Source organism: Octopus bimaculoides, chromosome 2 (assembly GCF_001194135.2).
Source record: "Octopus bimaculoides isolate UCB-OBI-ISO-001 chromosome 2, ASM119413v2, whole genome shotgun sequence".
Lineage (NCBI taxonomy): Eukaryota > Metazoa > Mollusca > Cephalopoda > Octopoda > Octopodidae > Octopus > Octopus bimaculoides.
The window spans coordinates 100,765,960-100,780,657 of record NC_068982.1 but is presented as its reverse complement, the minus strand read 5'-3'; the positions used below and the strand labels follow the sequence as shown (position 1 = coordinate 100,780,657).

At 36.7% G+C, this 14,698-nt stretch overlaps 1 protein-coding gene across 1 annotated transcript in view; it reads left to right on the top strand.

Annotated features, from left to right (window-relative positions):
• LOC106874359 (extracellular matrix protein 3) overlaps positions 1 to 14,698 on the top strand; it is a 553,132-nt gene that overhangs the window by 514,914 nt on the left and 23,520 nt on the right. Inside the window, exons 11-14 of the mRNA XM_014922070.2 lie at positions 4,164 to 4,328; positions 7,525 to 7,707; positions 8,711 to 8,841; positions 10,568 to 10,717. Coding sequence (XP_014777556.1) covers positions 4,164 to 4,328; positions 7,525 to 7,707; positions 8,711 to 8,841; positions 10,568 to 10,717 — 629 coding nt within the window. The remainder of the gene's footprint in view (positions 1 to 4,163; positions 4,329 to 7,524; positions 7,708 to 8,710; positions 8,842 to 10,567; positions 10,718 to 14,698) is intronic.

Here is a 14,698-nt window from a genome sequence, read left to right as displayed (position 1 = left end):
TATATATATATATATATATATATATATATATATATATATATATTTGTAAACAACTTGCAGATGCAAGTGCTCCCAGTTGGAAGCTCCACATACCAGATGCTAGCAAGCTTATGGGATCATCAGGAGAGAATGCGCTCCATTTCAGGGCCTTCCTCTCAACTGCACTATTGCACACTGGCTCCACCTCACAGAAACGTGACCTGCTTGCCAGATCAACAGGATACTAGGTTTCAGTCAATATTCTTCTAGCCATTGTTCATTGTCTTTTTTTAACCAAACCAAGTGGCTTGCCTTTCTCCCCTGTAATCTGGATATCACTCATGATGGTATTGGCTTTATGATCAGTTAGGCCTAGTGACAACAACAATTGCCTCACACTCTACACATTTCAGTCATTTGACTGTGGCCATACTGGGGCACCCCTTTAAAGAGTTTTAGTCGAAGAAATCAACCCTAGGACTTATTTTTTGTAAGCCTAGTACTTATTCTATTGGTATCTTTTGCTGAACCACTAAGTTACCGGAGCATAAACACACCAGTATTAGTTGTCAAACGATGGTTGTGGGGTGACAACCGCAGACACAAATACATAAATATATACACATATATACGATGGACTCTCGCGTTGTTAGACAACATATGAAAGTTTGACAATTTTTCCCCAAAGAACCACAGAGATGATTTGTTTATAGTGATCAAATGTTTGTGTGCACATAAGCTCACTCCCTCCATCAAATCAACATTACCTGTACAGGTGCAATGGGTGCCACATGTCAGAGGACGAAATGATCACAGAGCAGCGTGAAATGAAGCGCTTTGCTCAAGAACACAACCCAATGCCCAGTCTGGGAATCAAACCCACGATCTCGCAATCATGAGTGCAACACCTTAACCACTGAGCCATGCGCCTTCACACACACACACACACACATACACACACACACATATGATGGGCTTCTTTCAGTTTCCATCTACCAAATCCACTCACAAGACACAAGATTTTGGTCGGCCCGAAGCTATAGGAAAAGATACCTGCCCAAAGTGTCACACTGTGGGACTGAACCCGGAACCATGTGGTGAGGAAGTAAACTTCTTACCACACAGCCATGCCTATATACATTTGTTGTTTAATCATACGTTAGAGCCAGCCAAGCAGACCTATGATCAAAACATTTTGGCTATAACCATTCTGTATGTTGTTTATGTCTAGAACTATACTATGAAATGTCTCCTTTCTTTATAAAGACAGTAGGGATTTATTTGAGAGATTTGACTTATATTTCTCACAGGTCCACAGGTCTGGCAGCTAAACAAAGTCTTCTTTATTAGCTCAGACAAGTGTATATATATATATGTATATATATATAAATACACACATGCATACATACATACAAGTGTATATATATATATATATATATATAAATACACACATGCATACATACATACGTACATACATACATACATACATACATACGTGTTGCCGGTGGTGGGATTGGAGAATGTTTTCTAAGTTAATTCTACCAAGATTTAAATAGAAAACAATGAGACAGGCAACCAAATTACTATTAAAGAAATCTAGTCCAACTTCCTCCAGTCTGTACCAATTACACTGCCCTACAAAGCAAAAATGGCAACAAAACAAATAATTAGTAAAAATTAATAGATTTAAAAAATAAAATGTATGGCTTTGTTCCATTTTATAAAAATAAAAATAAATTTTTTTTTTTTATTGCTTAAACATAACCACCACCAGCATCATCATCATCATCATCATAATTATCCTAAAACTCATAATCATCATCATCGTCATCATTGTTATTACCTTCGTCGTCATTAATAACTTTCTTATTGGTTCAAATAACAAAATAGTTAATTAGTGTCAAGTTTCCTTCCTATCGTCTAGGCAGGAAAGATTGCATTCCAACGCAAGTTTGCCAAATACTGAAAGCCGTGACTACAGGAACTCAAATAAATTAAGTTACCAACTTCCTTTGGTAGATTCTATATGAATAATAGTAATAATAATAATAATAATAAGAAGAAGAAGAAGAAGAAGAAGAAGAAGAAGAAGAAGAAGAAGAAGAAGAAGACAACTACAACAGGAAATGCAATCATATTTTGCATGCAATATCCTTATATTTATCATTAGAGTAAATTAAGTGAAAAGTTGCAAAGAATAACAGCAGCAGCAGTAGTAGCAGCAGTAGCAGCAGTAGCAGCAGTAGCAGCAGTAGTAATAGCTGTAGTACAGTGTGACTAGAGAGCTGTTAAAATGGTCGCTTGACCTTCTAGAAATAGCAGCTAAATTTCTTCCATATTATATACAGCATGGCTGGAATCATGGATCAGCAGAATCAGATTTAGCCTAGGGTTAAACAATTACTACAAAAGCAGCAATAATAAATAATGATATGGTAAAAAATCAAAAAAAAAAATCAGAGAACAGAAAAGCAAGTAATTAGTATGTATAGTAATTAACTTCCTTGCATAGTATCGGTTCTCCTGTTTGAATTGCAGTGGTGACAGCAGTAGTAGTGGTGGTGGTGGTGGTAGTAGTAGTAGTAGTAGCAGCAGTGACAAAATACTTATCTGCAGCATTGCCGATGACAGTAGGATTAATGGGGTAGGGTGGGGGTTTAGCAGTGGTGGTGGTCATGGTAGTGATGTTGTGAAGTTGATTATGGTGATGGTGATGACGGTGTTGATGAAAACAATTAAGACCTACTCAAACGATATCGTCATTTCGTTAATACACACACACACACACACATACACACATATTTCTTTTTTGCTATGAATCATGCACTGGACTCAAATGCAATTGGTTAGTTTAATTCAGTTTAATTCCTCATGTGTACCTGTTGCTTAACATAAGTGCACACAAATCCAAACAAGATTCCTGTTCCTTCCTGTACCTTCATTTTCTTTCTTTTTTTTTCTACAGAAATTGACCCATAGATAATTTGACTGGCCATTAAAAACTTAAGTACCACCAGTCTGAGAGGGCCTGCAGAAGTCACAAGTGCCAACCCTCTCCTGTCCCACTGATTATTTTATGAACTAGTTGTTCTCAACCACTTTTTCCTATGGGCACTCTTGATACCCCTTTCACTCAGACAGGCTCTCATAACCATTTGATGTTTAAAAAATCCTACTATACTTTTTACAATTAAATATTATTAGGAATTGTATAGGTGCAGGAGTGGTTGTGTGGTAAGTAGTTTGCTTACCAGCCACATGGTTCTGGGTTCAGTCCCACTGCGTGGCACCTTGGGCAAGTGTCTTCTACTATAGCCTCGGGCTGACCAAAGCTTTGTGAGTGGATTTGGTAGACGGAAACTGAAAGAAGCCCGTCGTATATATGTATATATATATGTGTGTGTGTGTTTGTGTGTGTTTGTCCCCCCACCATTGCTTGACAACCGATGCTGGTGTGTTTACGTCCCCGTAACCTAGCAGTTCGGCAAAAAGAGACCGATGGAATAAGTACTAGGCTTACAAAGAATAAGTCCTGGGGTCGATTTTCTCGACTAAAGGCGGTGCTCCAGCATGGCCGCAGTCAAATGACTGAAACAAGTAAAAGAGTAAAAGAGTAAACTATTTTGTTACACATAAATTTTAATGGCAAACTCTTATATGGATCCCCAAGGGTCAATAGTTTATAACTACAGACAAAATATATTAACTGAGTTTGTGGGATAGATAGGTATAACTAAATATGCTAACCAGTAAGGACACTGTCCATAGAGTTTTCTTATTAACCTGTGGTGTCCACTCCATGTTATGGTAAGAGCCCAGTTTATGATGAAATCATTTTATTTTGACTAAATCCATCGCATTTTATTCCTTACTAATTACTGTCAACTCAATATAAATAAATCAGCTTTGGACTAACTGTCTTAACAGAACTAAAAATGGTACTCAAAGTTTATTGGCTTCAAATTTTGGCACAAGGCCAGTAACTTCAGGGGAGTAGATAAGTCAATTACATCAACCCCAGTGCTCCAGCACTACTTATTTTATCAGCCCTGAAATTCTGAAAGGCAAAGTCGACCTTGGCAGAATTTGAACTCAGAACGTAAAGATGAACAAAATGCTACTAATTCTGCCACTTTGCTGTCTTCAACACTCAAAGTTTATTGCATTGATAATATGTTTTACAGGTGAACGAGAGAAACAGTGTGCTGTCAAACTAATGGGAGACCACATTCATGAAGAAGAAGAAGAATTTTATATGGTGCTTGGCAATCCTTGGAGTCCATCACTGAAGAAAGCTAAAGTTGGCAAAAGAAATGTCACCACAATCAGGCTCACTGACCTTGCTGACAGTAAGTTTATTTGCATTTGATTACATTACATTTAAATGTTTTATCTTATTTTTCGAATTATGATTTTATTTTCTTATATCTTTATATCTCATCATCATCATTATCATCATCATCATTATCATCATCATCGTCACCATCATTTAGCATCCATTATTCATGCTGGCATGAGTTGGATGGTTTGACCAGGGCTGGCAAGCTGGAAGGTTACACCAGACTCCAGTCTGATTTGGCATGGTTTCTACAGCTGGATGCCCTTCCTAATGCCAACCACTCTGAGAGCGTAATAGGTGCTTTTACGTGACACCGGCATGGGTGCCATTTGTGTGACACTGGTATCCATCACAACTGCGATTTTGTTTGGCTTGATGGGCCTTCTCAAGCACAGCATAATGCCAATGGTCTCAGTCATTGCCTGCATGTGGCCCAACACTTTGCCTCTGTGAGGCCCAACACTCCAAAGGTGCTTTTTACATACCACCAGCACGGGTGCCAGTTGTGTGACATCAGCATCAATCATGACTATGATTTCCCTTGGCTTGACGTGTCTTTTCAAGCACAGCATATTGCCAAAGGTCTCAGTCACTAGTCATTGCCTCTATGAAGCCCAAAGTTCAAAGATCTTGCTTCACCACCCTGTCCCATGTCTTCCTGGGTCTACCTCTACCACAGGTTTCCCCCACAGTTAGAAATCAGCACTTCTTTACGCAACTGTCCTCATCCATACACATCACATGACCATACCAGTGCAGTCATCTCTCTTGCACACCACATCTGATACTTCTTATGCCCAACTTTTCTCTCAAGATGCTTACACATTGTCAAACATGCACACTGACATTGCACATCCAGTGAAGCATACTGGCTTCATTTCTTTCAAACCTATACATGTCCTCAGCTGTCACAGTCGATGTTTTACTGCCATGTAGTATAGCTGTTCACATGCAGGCATCATACAATCTGCCTTTCACTCTGAGAGAGAGGCCCAGTATTAGGACTCGAGCAAACAAAATTATAGAGGTTGGACGTACAAAAGTAAACAACAATATATACATATATATATATATATATACGTGTGTGTGTGTGTGTGACTGTGTTTGTCCTACCACCACCACTTGACAGCTGGTGTTGGTTTGCTTATGTCCTTGTAACTAAGCAGTTCAGTAAATTAAGTTGATAGAATAAGTTCCAAGGATGAAAAAAATAAGTACTCTAGTTGATTTGCTTGACTAAACCCTTCAAAGCAGTGTCCCACAATGACCAAAGTCCAGTGAGTGAAACAAGTAAAAGTTAAATGGTAATATATTTATCTATATAATGTTGAACCCATGCCAGCATGGGAAATGGATGTTAAATGATAATGTTGATGATTATATATACATAGTATATATATAGTACATGTGTGAGTGAATGTAATATCTATATTTATTTATCTATATCTATCTCGCTCTCATCATTATCATCATCATCATCATCATCATTGTTTAATGTCTGATGATGATGATGATGATGATATGCACATATATATATATATAGAGAGAGAGATAGATAGATATAGATAATAAATGTAGATATTACACTCATACACACACACACTATATATATATATATGTATACACATGCACGCACACAAACATATAGATAGATAGATAGAGAGAGAGAGAGAGAGAGAGAGAGGCAGGCTGATAGACAGAGAATATAATATAACATACAATAATGAGCTACATCAGCTGTATAATTGTATCTGTGACAACAGAAAGTAGAAGTAAAATACACCAATGAGACTATGAAGACTAATGCAATATAATTTTCACCGATAATAAATCTGACAGAGGAGTGCCATCTGCAGGGTTATAGGTGTAAGTGACAAGTTGTCTAACATTAACAATAACAAATTATTCATATATTCAATAATCTGACAAAATGTGGATTATTATGGGTTATTTTTGTATATATATATTAGTGTTGCGACAAACTTGAATAAAGTGTCTATAATGAGATGAGAATGGCTGAACTTGAAATATTAAATATTTCTTCTTCTTATCTGATACAATCTTGTTATAAATATGACATTGCAGAATTAACTTGTGTCTTTTTTACAATAGCCTCAGTCTGATGAATGCCTTGTGAATGAGTTTGTTAAAGAGAAACTGTGTAGAAGCCTGTCATGTATATATATACATAAATATATAATTTAGAGAAAAGAACCACAGTTCCTGAACTCATCCATGAAAATCTGCAGTCACGTATAGAAAAATTTAATAAGTAAATACACTAAAAAGAACTATAATAAAATACAAAGTAATAATATTATTTTAATAATTATTACTTTGTAATTTTTCTATATGTGACTGGATTTTCATGGATGAGTTCAGGAACTGTGGTTCTTTTCTCTAAATTATATATTTATATATTATATACTGTGAAACTTAATTTAATTTTAATTTTTGATGAATTAAATTAAATTGAGTCTTTACCTGTAAATTTGGATTTTTATCCCTAATTTTTATTATTATTATTATTATTATTATTATTATTATTATTATTATTATATATATATATATATACAGTCACAGGCATGGCTCTGTGGTAAGAAGCTTACTTCCCAATCATCACATGATTCCAGGTTCAGCCCCACACTGTTTGGCACCTTGGACAAGTGTCTTCTACTATAGCCTCAGGCCAACCAAAGCCTTGTGAGTGGATTTTATAGATGGAAACTGAAAGAAGCCCATTGTATATATATATATATATATATATACATATATTTGTGTGCTTGTGTGCTTGTTTCTGTATTTGTCCCCACCTTCACCATTTGACAACCGATGTTGGTGTAGTTACATCCCTGTAACTTAGCAGTACAGCAACAGAGACCAATAGAATAAGTACTTGCATGGGCTGAGGGTAATAGTCTTACCTTTTCACACACACACCACTTTGCTCCACTTTTGCCAGTGTCTCTATCATCAACCCTAAAAGGACAAAAAAACTGTAGGAAACCCGGTGACATTCACATTCACAAAGGAATGTGACTAAAGGCATTCTGTTCAGCTCTCTCTCTCTCTCTCTCTCTCTCTCTCTCTCTCTCTCTCTCTCTCTCTCTCTCTCTCTCTCTCTCTCTCTCTCTCTCTCTCTCTTAATTCTGTCATTGTCTATCCAGGTAGGTGTCTGTTATAATCTCTTCTTTTTCCTTTTTCAGAACCTGTCATCAAGTTTGAAAACATTGAGTTTTCTGTTAAAGAACCCTTTGAGTATGGAGAAGTTGCATTTGTTCGAATCCCTGTAGCTCGCTATGGTGACCTGTCCAAGACATCTGTGGTAAGGGTCCACACTGAAGATGGCTCAGCAATTGCTGGAAGAGATTACAATGGAATATCTAGAGGTAATTTCTTATATATATAATTTCTGACATAGTTACATGACTGGAAATTTTCAGGAAGGGAACACAGTCAACCCCAAACTTTCATTGGTATTTTATCTTATCATTTTTCTGAAGGATAAAGTTAAGTTGACCTTGACCTTGGCAGAAGCTAAACTCGGTACAGAAAAGACTAAATCATGTACTACACAGCAATTTTTCTTCAATACCAACCTAGTTTCCTTGTGGCAATGCCTTCTTAATAGTGGTTTCAAATTTTGGCACAGAGCCAACAGTTTTTGAGGACAGTGGAGGAAGTTGATTACATCAGCCCCTATACTCAACTGATACTTTTTTTATCAACCCAAAAAGATGAAAAGCAAAATCAACTTCAACAGAATTTGAACTCAGCATGTAAAGACAGACAAAATGCCATTAAGCATTTTATCTGGGCTGCTGACAGTTCTGCCAGCTCAGTGCCTTAAAAGTCTCCTTAATAATAACTTACCCGGCACATATGCACGTGCAAAGCTATATGATAATGGATCTCTAGTCAGTTTTGACAGTTGATCAGTCAGTAAAGTTACTTGCTCATTATATAATTAAAATAAATGACAATGTTAATTAATTATACTGTAAAAGTCTACTTTACAAACTCATCTATCTTCAGGCAGACTCAGCATAACACTGTGAGTAGTAAAGTTTGGCCTTCTGATCACAACAACCCATTGAATATGCTTCCAGTTTCCATCTACTTAGTTTTACACACAATTTTGTGTTCACCCATGGCTATGATAGAAGATACTTGCCTAAGGTGCAGCATATTCCAAACTGAACTTCTTAACTCTTCTGTTATGTCTTCACATATGGCCACACAGACACACAAACACAAACACACACACAGCTCGTTCAGAAAAGGAAGCATTATCTCTTTAATGATGTTCCCTTTAAGGAGGTTCCTCTTTGCACTGTACAATAAACCTCATTTAAATGATTTTCTCATTGTTTTTGGATGTTTCCTTTTCAGAACTTGTCTTCAGTGTTAATGTATCTCACAACATCATAGAGATTGAAGTCTTGCATGATAACGAGAAAGAAATGAAAGAATTCTTCACTGTTCATCTAAGACCAGATCAGAACTTGGTAGCAGAAGTAAAGGTTAGTAGCTGACATGTCACATGACAATCTTCAAGAGCTCTTTTGATACCAAACCACTTCTAAGATAAAATCTTTCTGTTCTAAAGTCATCTGAATTAAAACTTTGCATCAAAATTTCATGTTGATTTATGATGCTCCAAACTTGAGCTTAATAATGAAAAAGTTATTTTACTAAATTCTTTGTTATTTTCAAAATTAATTGAAGCAAAAGCAAGAAACACTTGACTAAACTCATTCATCTGAAGTCAATAGAGAAGACATGTGGTCAAGCAATTTGCAAGAAGTAGCAGCCATATCTCAAAACAATCATGCCATACTATCTCAAGGTATTTGATAAGATCAGATGGTCATGGCTAGAACATATTTGATTATAGTTCTGGTCAATTATGATTGATCTGTGAGTAAGCAAATCAGAAATAAAGCATTTATACAACTGTTTAGTTCTCTAAAAATAGCACCAAAATCTCCTTCAAATCTCACTATGCCATTTTGAAAAGTAAAGCACATACCTGGTAATGTAGTTCTTGATGTGCCAGGAAAATAGTTAGCGTGGTCACAATCAGAACATCCTCAGTCATAGGTCTGCTCAGTGAAGACTGATCTCCAGTTAAAGAACAAATCTATACAGTCAACCGTAAGAGTATTATGTTGATAACTACACCTTACCGATTTCTTTTGTCTCTGAGCTTGTTGGCATTTGTTTTGAGTCTCCAAAATCTATGGAAATAGCAAGGCAAGATGAGTTGAGAGTTCAGCATCTTCAAGAGCCATCATCAGATTAAGCGAGAGAGGGGGATAATCGTTTTTAATCTACTGTAGCCCCACATTGTCAAAATAGATCTTAGTCTTATGAGTTCCATGGCAGTTTCATTAGTGTTGTTGCTATGAAAAAAGCATCTAGAACACTCTGTAAAGTGGTTGGTATTAAGAAGGGTATCCAGCTGTAGAAAATGTGCTAAAGCTGTCTTCAGCCCCATCAGATCTTGTCAAACTACCCAATCCATACCAATATGAAAGATAATGATGACCATGATAACAACAGCAGCAGCAATGAGTTGAAGTTTACCGATTTCTTTCTTATTTTGTAAGAGAGAAAAAAGAAAAGAGGAGTAATACTCAATACTTTTGGAAACTCTTGCAGATTGGTTGAGATTTGTATAGTTGACACTCATCTGGAAATTCTTGATTTGGTGACTGTAAGAAAAAATGTAGGGAGGGAGAGAATCTCAGAGGGTTCTGATTCTGGAGAGAAATGATTGAAGAAAGGGTTTAATATGAGAGTGTTGCAGAGGTTTGAAGGACATAGCTAGTAAGGAAGAGTGTGCTCAGTTCATCAAATGGGCTTGGAAGGAGGTAGAGAGAAAGAACAGCAAAGAATGAGCTTCATTAAAATTTGATTCACAGAGGATATTGGTAGAAGTAGGGAAGTAGGTGTTAAGGAGTGGTTATGGAAAGTCTTTGCCCTAATATATGCACAAACAAACATACACATATACATGTACACACACACACACACACACACACATGAACAATCCATGTATTATTTTTCATATTAGTATGTCACATGTTAAAATAAATTGCTGTAGAATTACTAAGGTTAAGAACTAATTAATTTTGCTTCTATTTCACAAAAAAAGTAATGAGCATTATGCTTCATTAGAAATTACATGAACAATGGTTTTATATTCTATTTTAATTTATTAACTATTGTGTCATTTATTTGTAGCAAAATATCCAAGCTTTTGTATACATTGAAGAACGTAAGAAGTTGGCTGATGTCACTTTTCCCACGGAACCAATTGTAATATCATTGCGAGATTATGGCAATGATTTGTCCAGGGAACCAATTCAAGGTTACCCATGTATCTGCATCACGGTATGTACACACATTTGTTGACTCATCTACTCTGGTACAAATTTAATAAGGTCTTCTGTCTGCCATGTTAGTTTATGATTTGATAACACTGATTAGAGGGAGCAGATTGGTAAATGGATAATCTACTAAATAAATGATTGGCTGAATAGAAATTCACATCTTATTGTTGGTACTGTATTGTGTCCTTGACCAGGACTACAAAGGGGATGACAAGGGATTGAGACTTGTGGTGAATGGCTCTGCTTGAAAAGACATGTCAAGTTAAGTAAAATGTGACCATCAATACATGCAGATATGGCCATGCATCCTGTTCCCCCCCCACACACACACACTTATACACAATCTGTCCCTTGTCAAAACGCCCCTGCAATCCATCTTCCCAAAACCTCCCATCCCAATACTCATGATCACTACCCACTACAGTCCCCTCCACTTTCTCCTCTCATGCTTTTCTGCACACTCTCCTTACCCTCATATATCTACCATACTCCAAACTACCAGCCATCCAGTTTCTCTCACCAGCACTTGCTACAGTCACCTCTTCCCCATCTCTGAACATCTCCCTTCACAATCTTATGGAACATACCCCTCTATATCCTCTGTACCACTTATACTCCACCCCCACTGCTATCTGTGGGTAGCTTCCAGTGCATATCCAACACCATCTATTTCTCTCTCTCTCTGACTGTCTGTCATTCTCTCTAACTCTCTCCTTCCTCTCCTCATTTTTTCCTCTTTTCCTACTGGGGTAGCCAAGTAATCTCCTCCTTAGTAAGGCACCTATCCCTATCCCTCTATTACATTCTAACTTCTCACCTGGCACAAAGCCACTTCCCTCAGTTCCACTCCCTCTCCCAGCTAAGAGGTCTTCATCTTGTAAGTTATTTGGCAACCCCGCTGGTGGTGGTGCCACATAAAAAACAACCAGTAGACACTATAAAGTGGTTGGTGTTGCAAAGGACATCCAGCTGTAAAAACCATATTAAAGCATACACTGGAGCCTGTTGCTGTTCTCTGGCTTGCCAGCTCATATCAAACTGTCCGACCCATGCCAGCATGGAAGACTGACATTAAATGATGATTATAATAAAGATGAGGATGAGGATGGTGGTGAAGGGGGTAATTATTGATTGATTGAATAAATGACTGAGTAACTCACTCAACCAGGATGAAAACAGATACATCCAACTAATGATTACTTTCACTAATGCTCTAGGTTGTGTCAAGGTCAATTCATCTTGTGGTTATAGTCTGAAGAGTTATGGGTTCCACAAAGCATATTCATCCAAGTTGCCTTTACATGAACTCAGAGTGTTCAACATTGCTAATAAAGCACATTGCGTTTAGGGACTTACAATCCTTATTGATATATAATTTTTTTGTAAACATAGATATAAATACCTCTTCAAGACTCACAATGTGCTTCCCTCTATATTTGAAAGATGTTAAAAGTCATTTCCCTTCTAAATAAGTTGTCAGTGTATTGCAGAGCAACAATTATAGTGGCTCTAGTTTTTTTATAGTATTAAGTATATAACTTAGAAACACAAGTAAAAACCTACAGAACAAGGAAAAAAACGATTTGACTCCAGAGCTAATGGACCAATAACTTGTCCACCTAGTCTTTACATGTCTCCAATGTTCCAGAACATAGAACTGTAGATGCTTAAAGAACATCTCAAGAAATTAAAATCCTGTAATTTCAAACAGAATGAATTACTTGCTTTTTCCAGTTAATGCAGGATTAATCTCAATGACTTGAAGTGAGGATTTCTCCAAGCCATGGTAATACTCATGGTAACATTTGAGCTGAGCACTTCAGTTTTTTATCTTTTACTGGTTTCAGTCATTGAACTGCTGCCATGTTGGAGCACTGCTTTGAAGTGTTTAGTTGAGCAAATGAAGCCCAATACTTATTTTAAGTCTTGTACATATTTTATCCATCTTTTTTGCTAAACTTCTAAGTTACAAGGATATAAACAAACCAGTTATCAAGTAGTGGTGGAGGATAAACACAAGCAAGCACACACACACACACTCAAATTTACTCCTAATACCTTGGTTGGCCCAGGATAAAGCAGAAGCCACTTGCCCATGGTTCCATTCTGTGGAACTTAACTCAAAACCATTTGGTTGCAAAATGAGCTCCATAACCACACAGCTATAGCTTCTTAACCACATTCAAGTTTATAAAATATTTATACAGAATAAATAAGTAGCACTTCATCATAGTTCTTATTTGTGGCTAGATAGTGCAGATCCTTTGGAGCTAAATACATTTTTATAAGTCAGAGAGGACAGACAGTGGCCATGATATTTGAAGGCAGTCCCAGTGTGGGGAGGTTGATGCAGCTAATACCCACCTCTGCAGGTCAGTGTCTGCAGGAGAAATATGGATGCTCTAAAACATTTCCAACAGAGTGGACAATACCAAAGGCCTCTAAAGACCACTTAGTGATGTGAAATCAGGTGGCATATTAGATCTCTTACCCAGCCATAGATACATTACAGTAGCAGCAGTTGATATATGAAAGTCAACCAGTTTAGTCAGTAGGCCAATACAATTGATTTGGCCTATTGTAGCTCTTAAATGTCAGTCGGCTATGTTTATAAATCATGTAGAAAGCTGTAGCTAGACATAAATAGTGTAAAATTGTATCAGTAGCATATCATGAATATATGTTCTTGGTTATAATAGTTCATGTTACAGCTGAACTCAATATCATTAAATTATATGGGAGGCCAAATTACCTTGGAGGAATTTAATTGAAGAATTTCCTGAATATAGCATTGCTTTTGAATATTTGAAGAATTCTTGGAATTTTATTTTATTTTATTTTTTTTGGTTTTGTTTTTGTCTTTGCATATTATTTTACTTTTACATTTACTTTATATTGATTTGTTCAGGTTAAACATGAGTTGAATGGTTTTATGAAAATATGTATGTTTGTTTTGCCATTACTCTAAGGTTGTTAACACAATTGGTTTATGTAGACATGAAAGTTCTTTCTAATACTAACAACTTAACGGGGATTTAGGGGTGATGATGGCTTATAGATTAATAAGGGTTCTCTCTGAGTTCATGACTGTGAATGTCAAAAATGTAGAAATTTGCACACACACACACACACACACACACACACACACACACACACACACACACACACATTGCTTTATAAAATAGAACCGGCTATAAGATACTTTTCCAGCAGTACCATCATCATCGTTTAATGTTCGCTTTCCATGCTAGCATGGGTTGAACGATTTGACTGAAGACTGGAGAAACCAAATGGCTACACCAGGCTCCAATCTGATTTGACAGAGTTTCTACAGCTGGATGCCCTTCCTAACGCTAACCACTCCGAGAGTGTAGTGGGTGCTTTTACGTGCCACTGGCATGAAGTCCAGTCAGGCGGTACTGGCAACGGCCACGCTCAAAATGGTGTATTTTACGTGCCACCTGCACGTAAATACATATACACAAAATGTAATCACAACAGACCTGATATAATGATTTGGAATAGAGAAGAGAAATTGTGTACAGTTGGAGAAATTAGCTGCACAACAGATGTTAACATAAAGCTGAAGATCAAGGTAAAAGAGAATACCTATGCTGAACTATTGAGAAATCTTGCAGTTACTCCATCCAGATTGCAAGTTCGGGTTTATACCTGTAATTATTGGGGTCCTGGGATATGTAATGCACTACCTAAATACTAATCTTGAGAAATAAGGCTCCTCAAAACCAGAAAGGAGAAAGCTAATTTGAAGACTACAGATCCTATCCATCATTGGAACTGTAAAAAAAAATCTGTAAAACTTTCCAGAAGTTTATCATTTAAATATATATGAGCATGTCTTGATATGCAACTATATGCATGTGAATACATACATAAAACAAAACATACAAATCTGCACATATACATACATACATACATACATACATATATACACACAAAAATACCCTGTTGTTGATGTTAA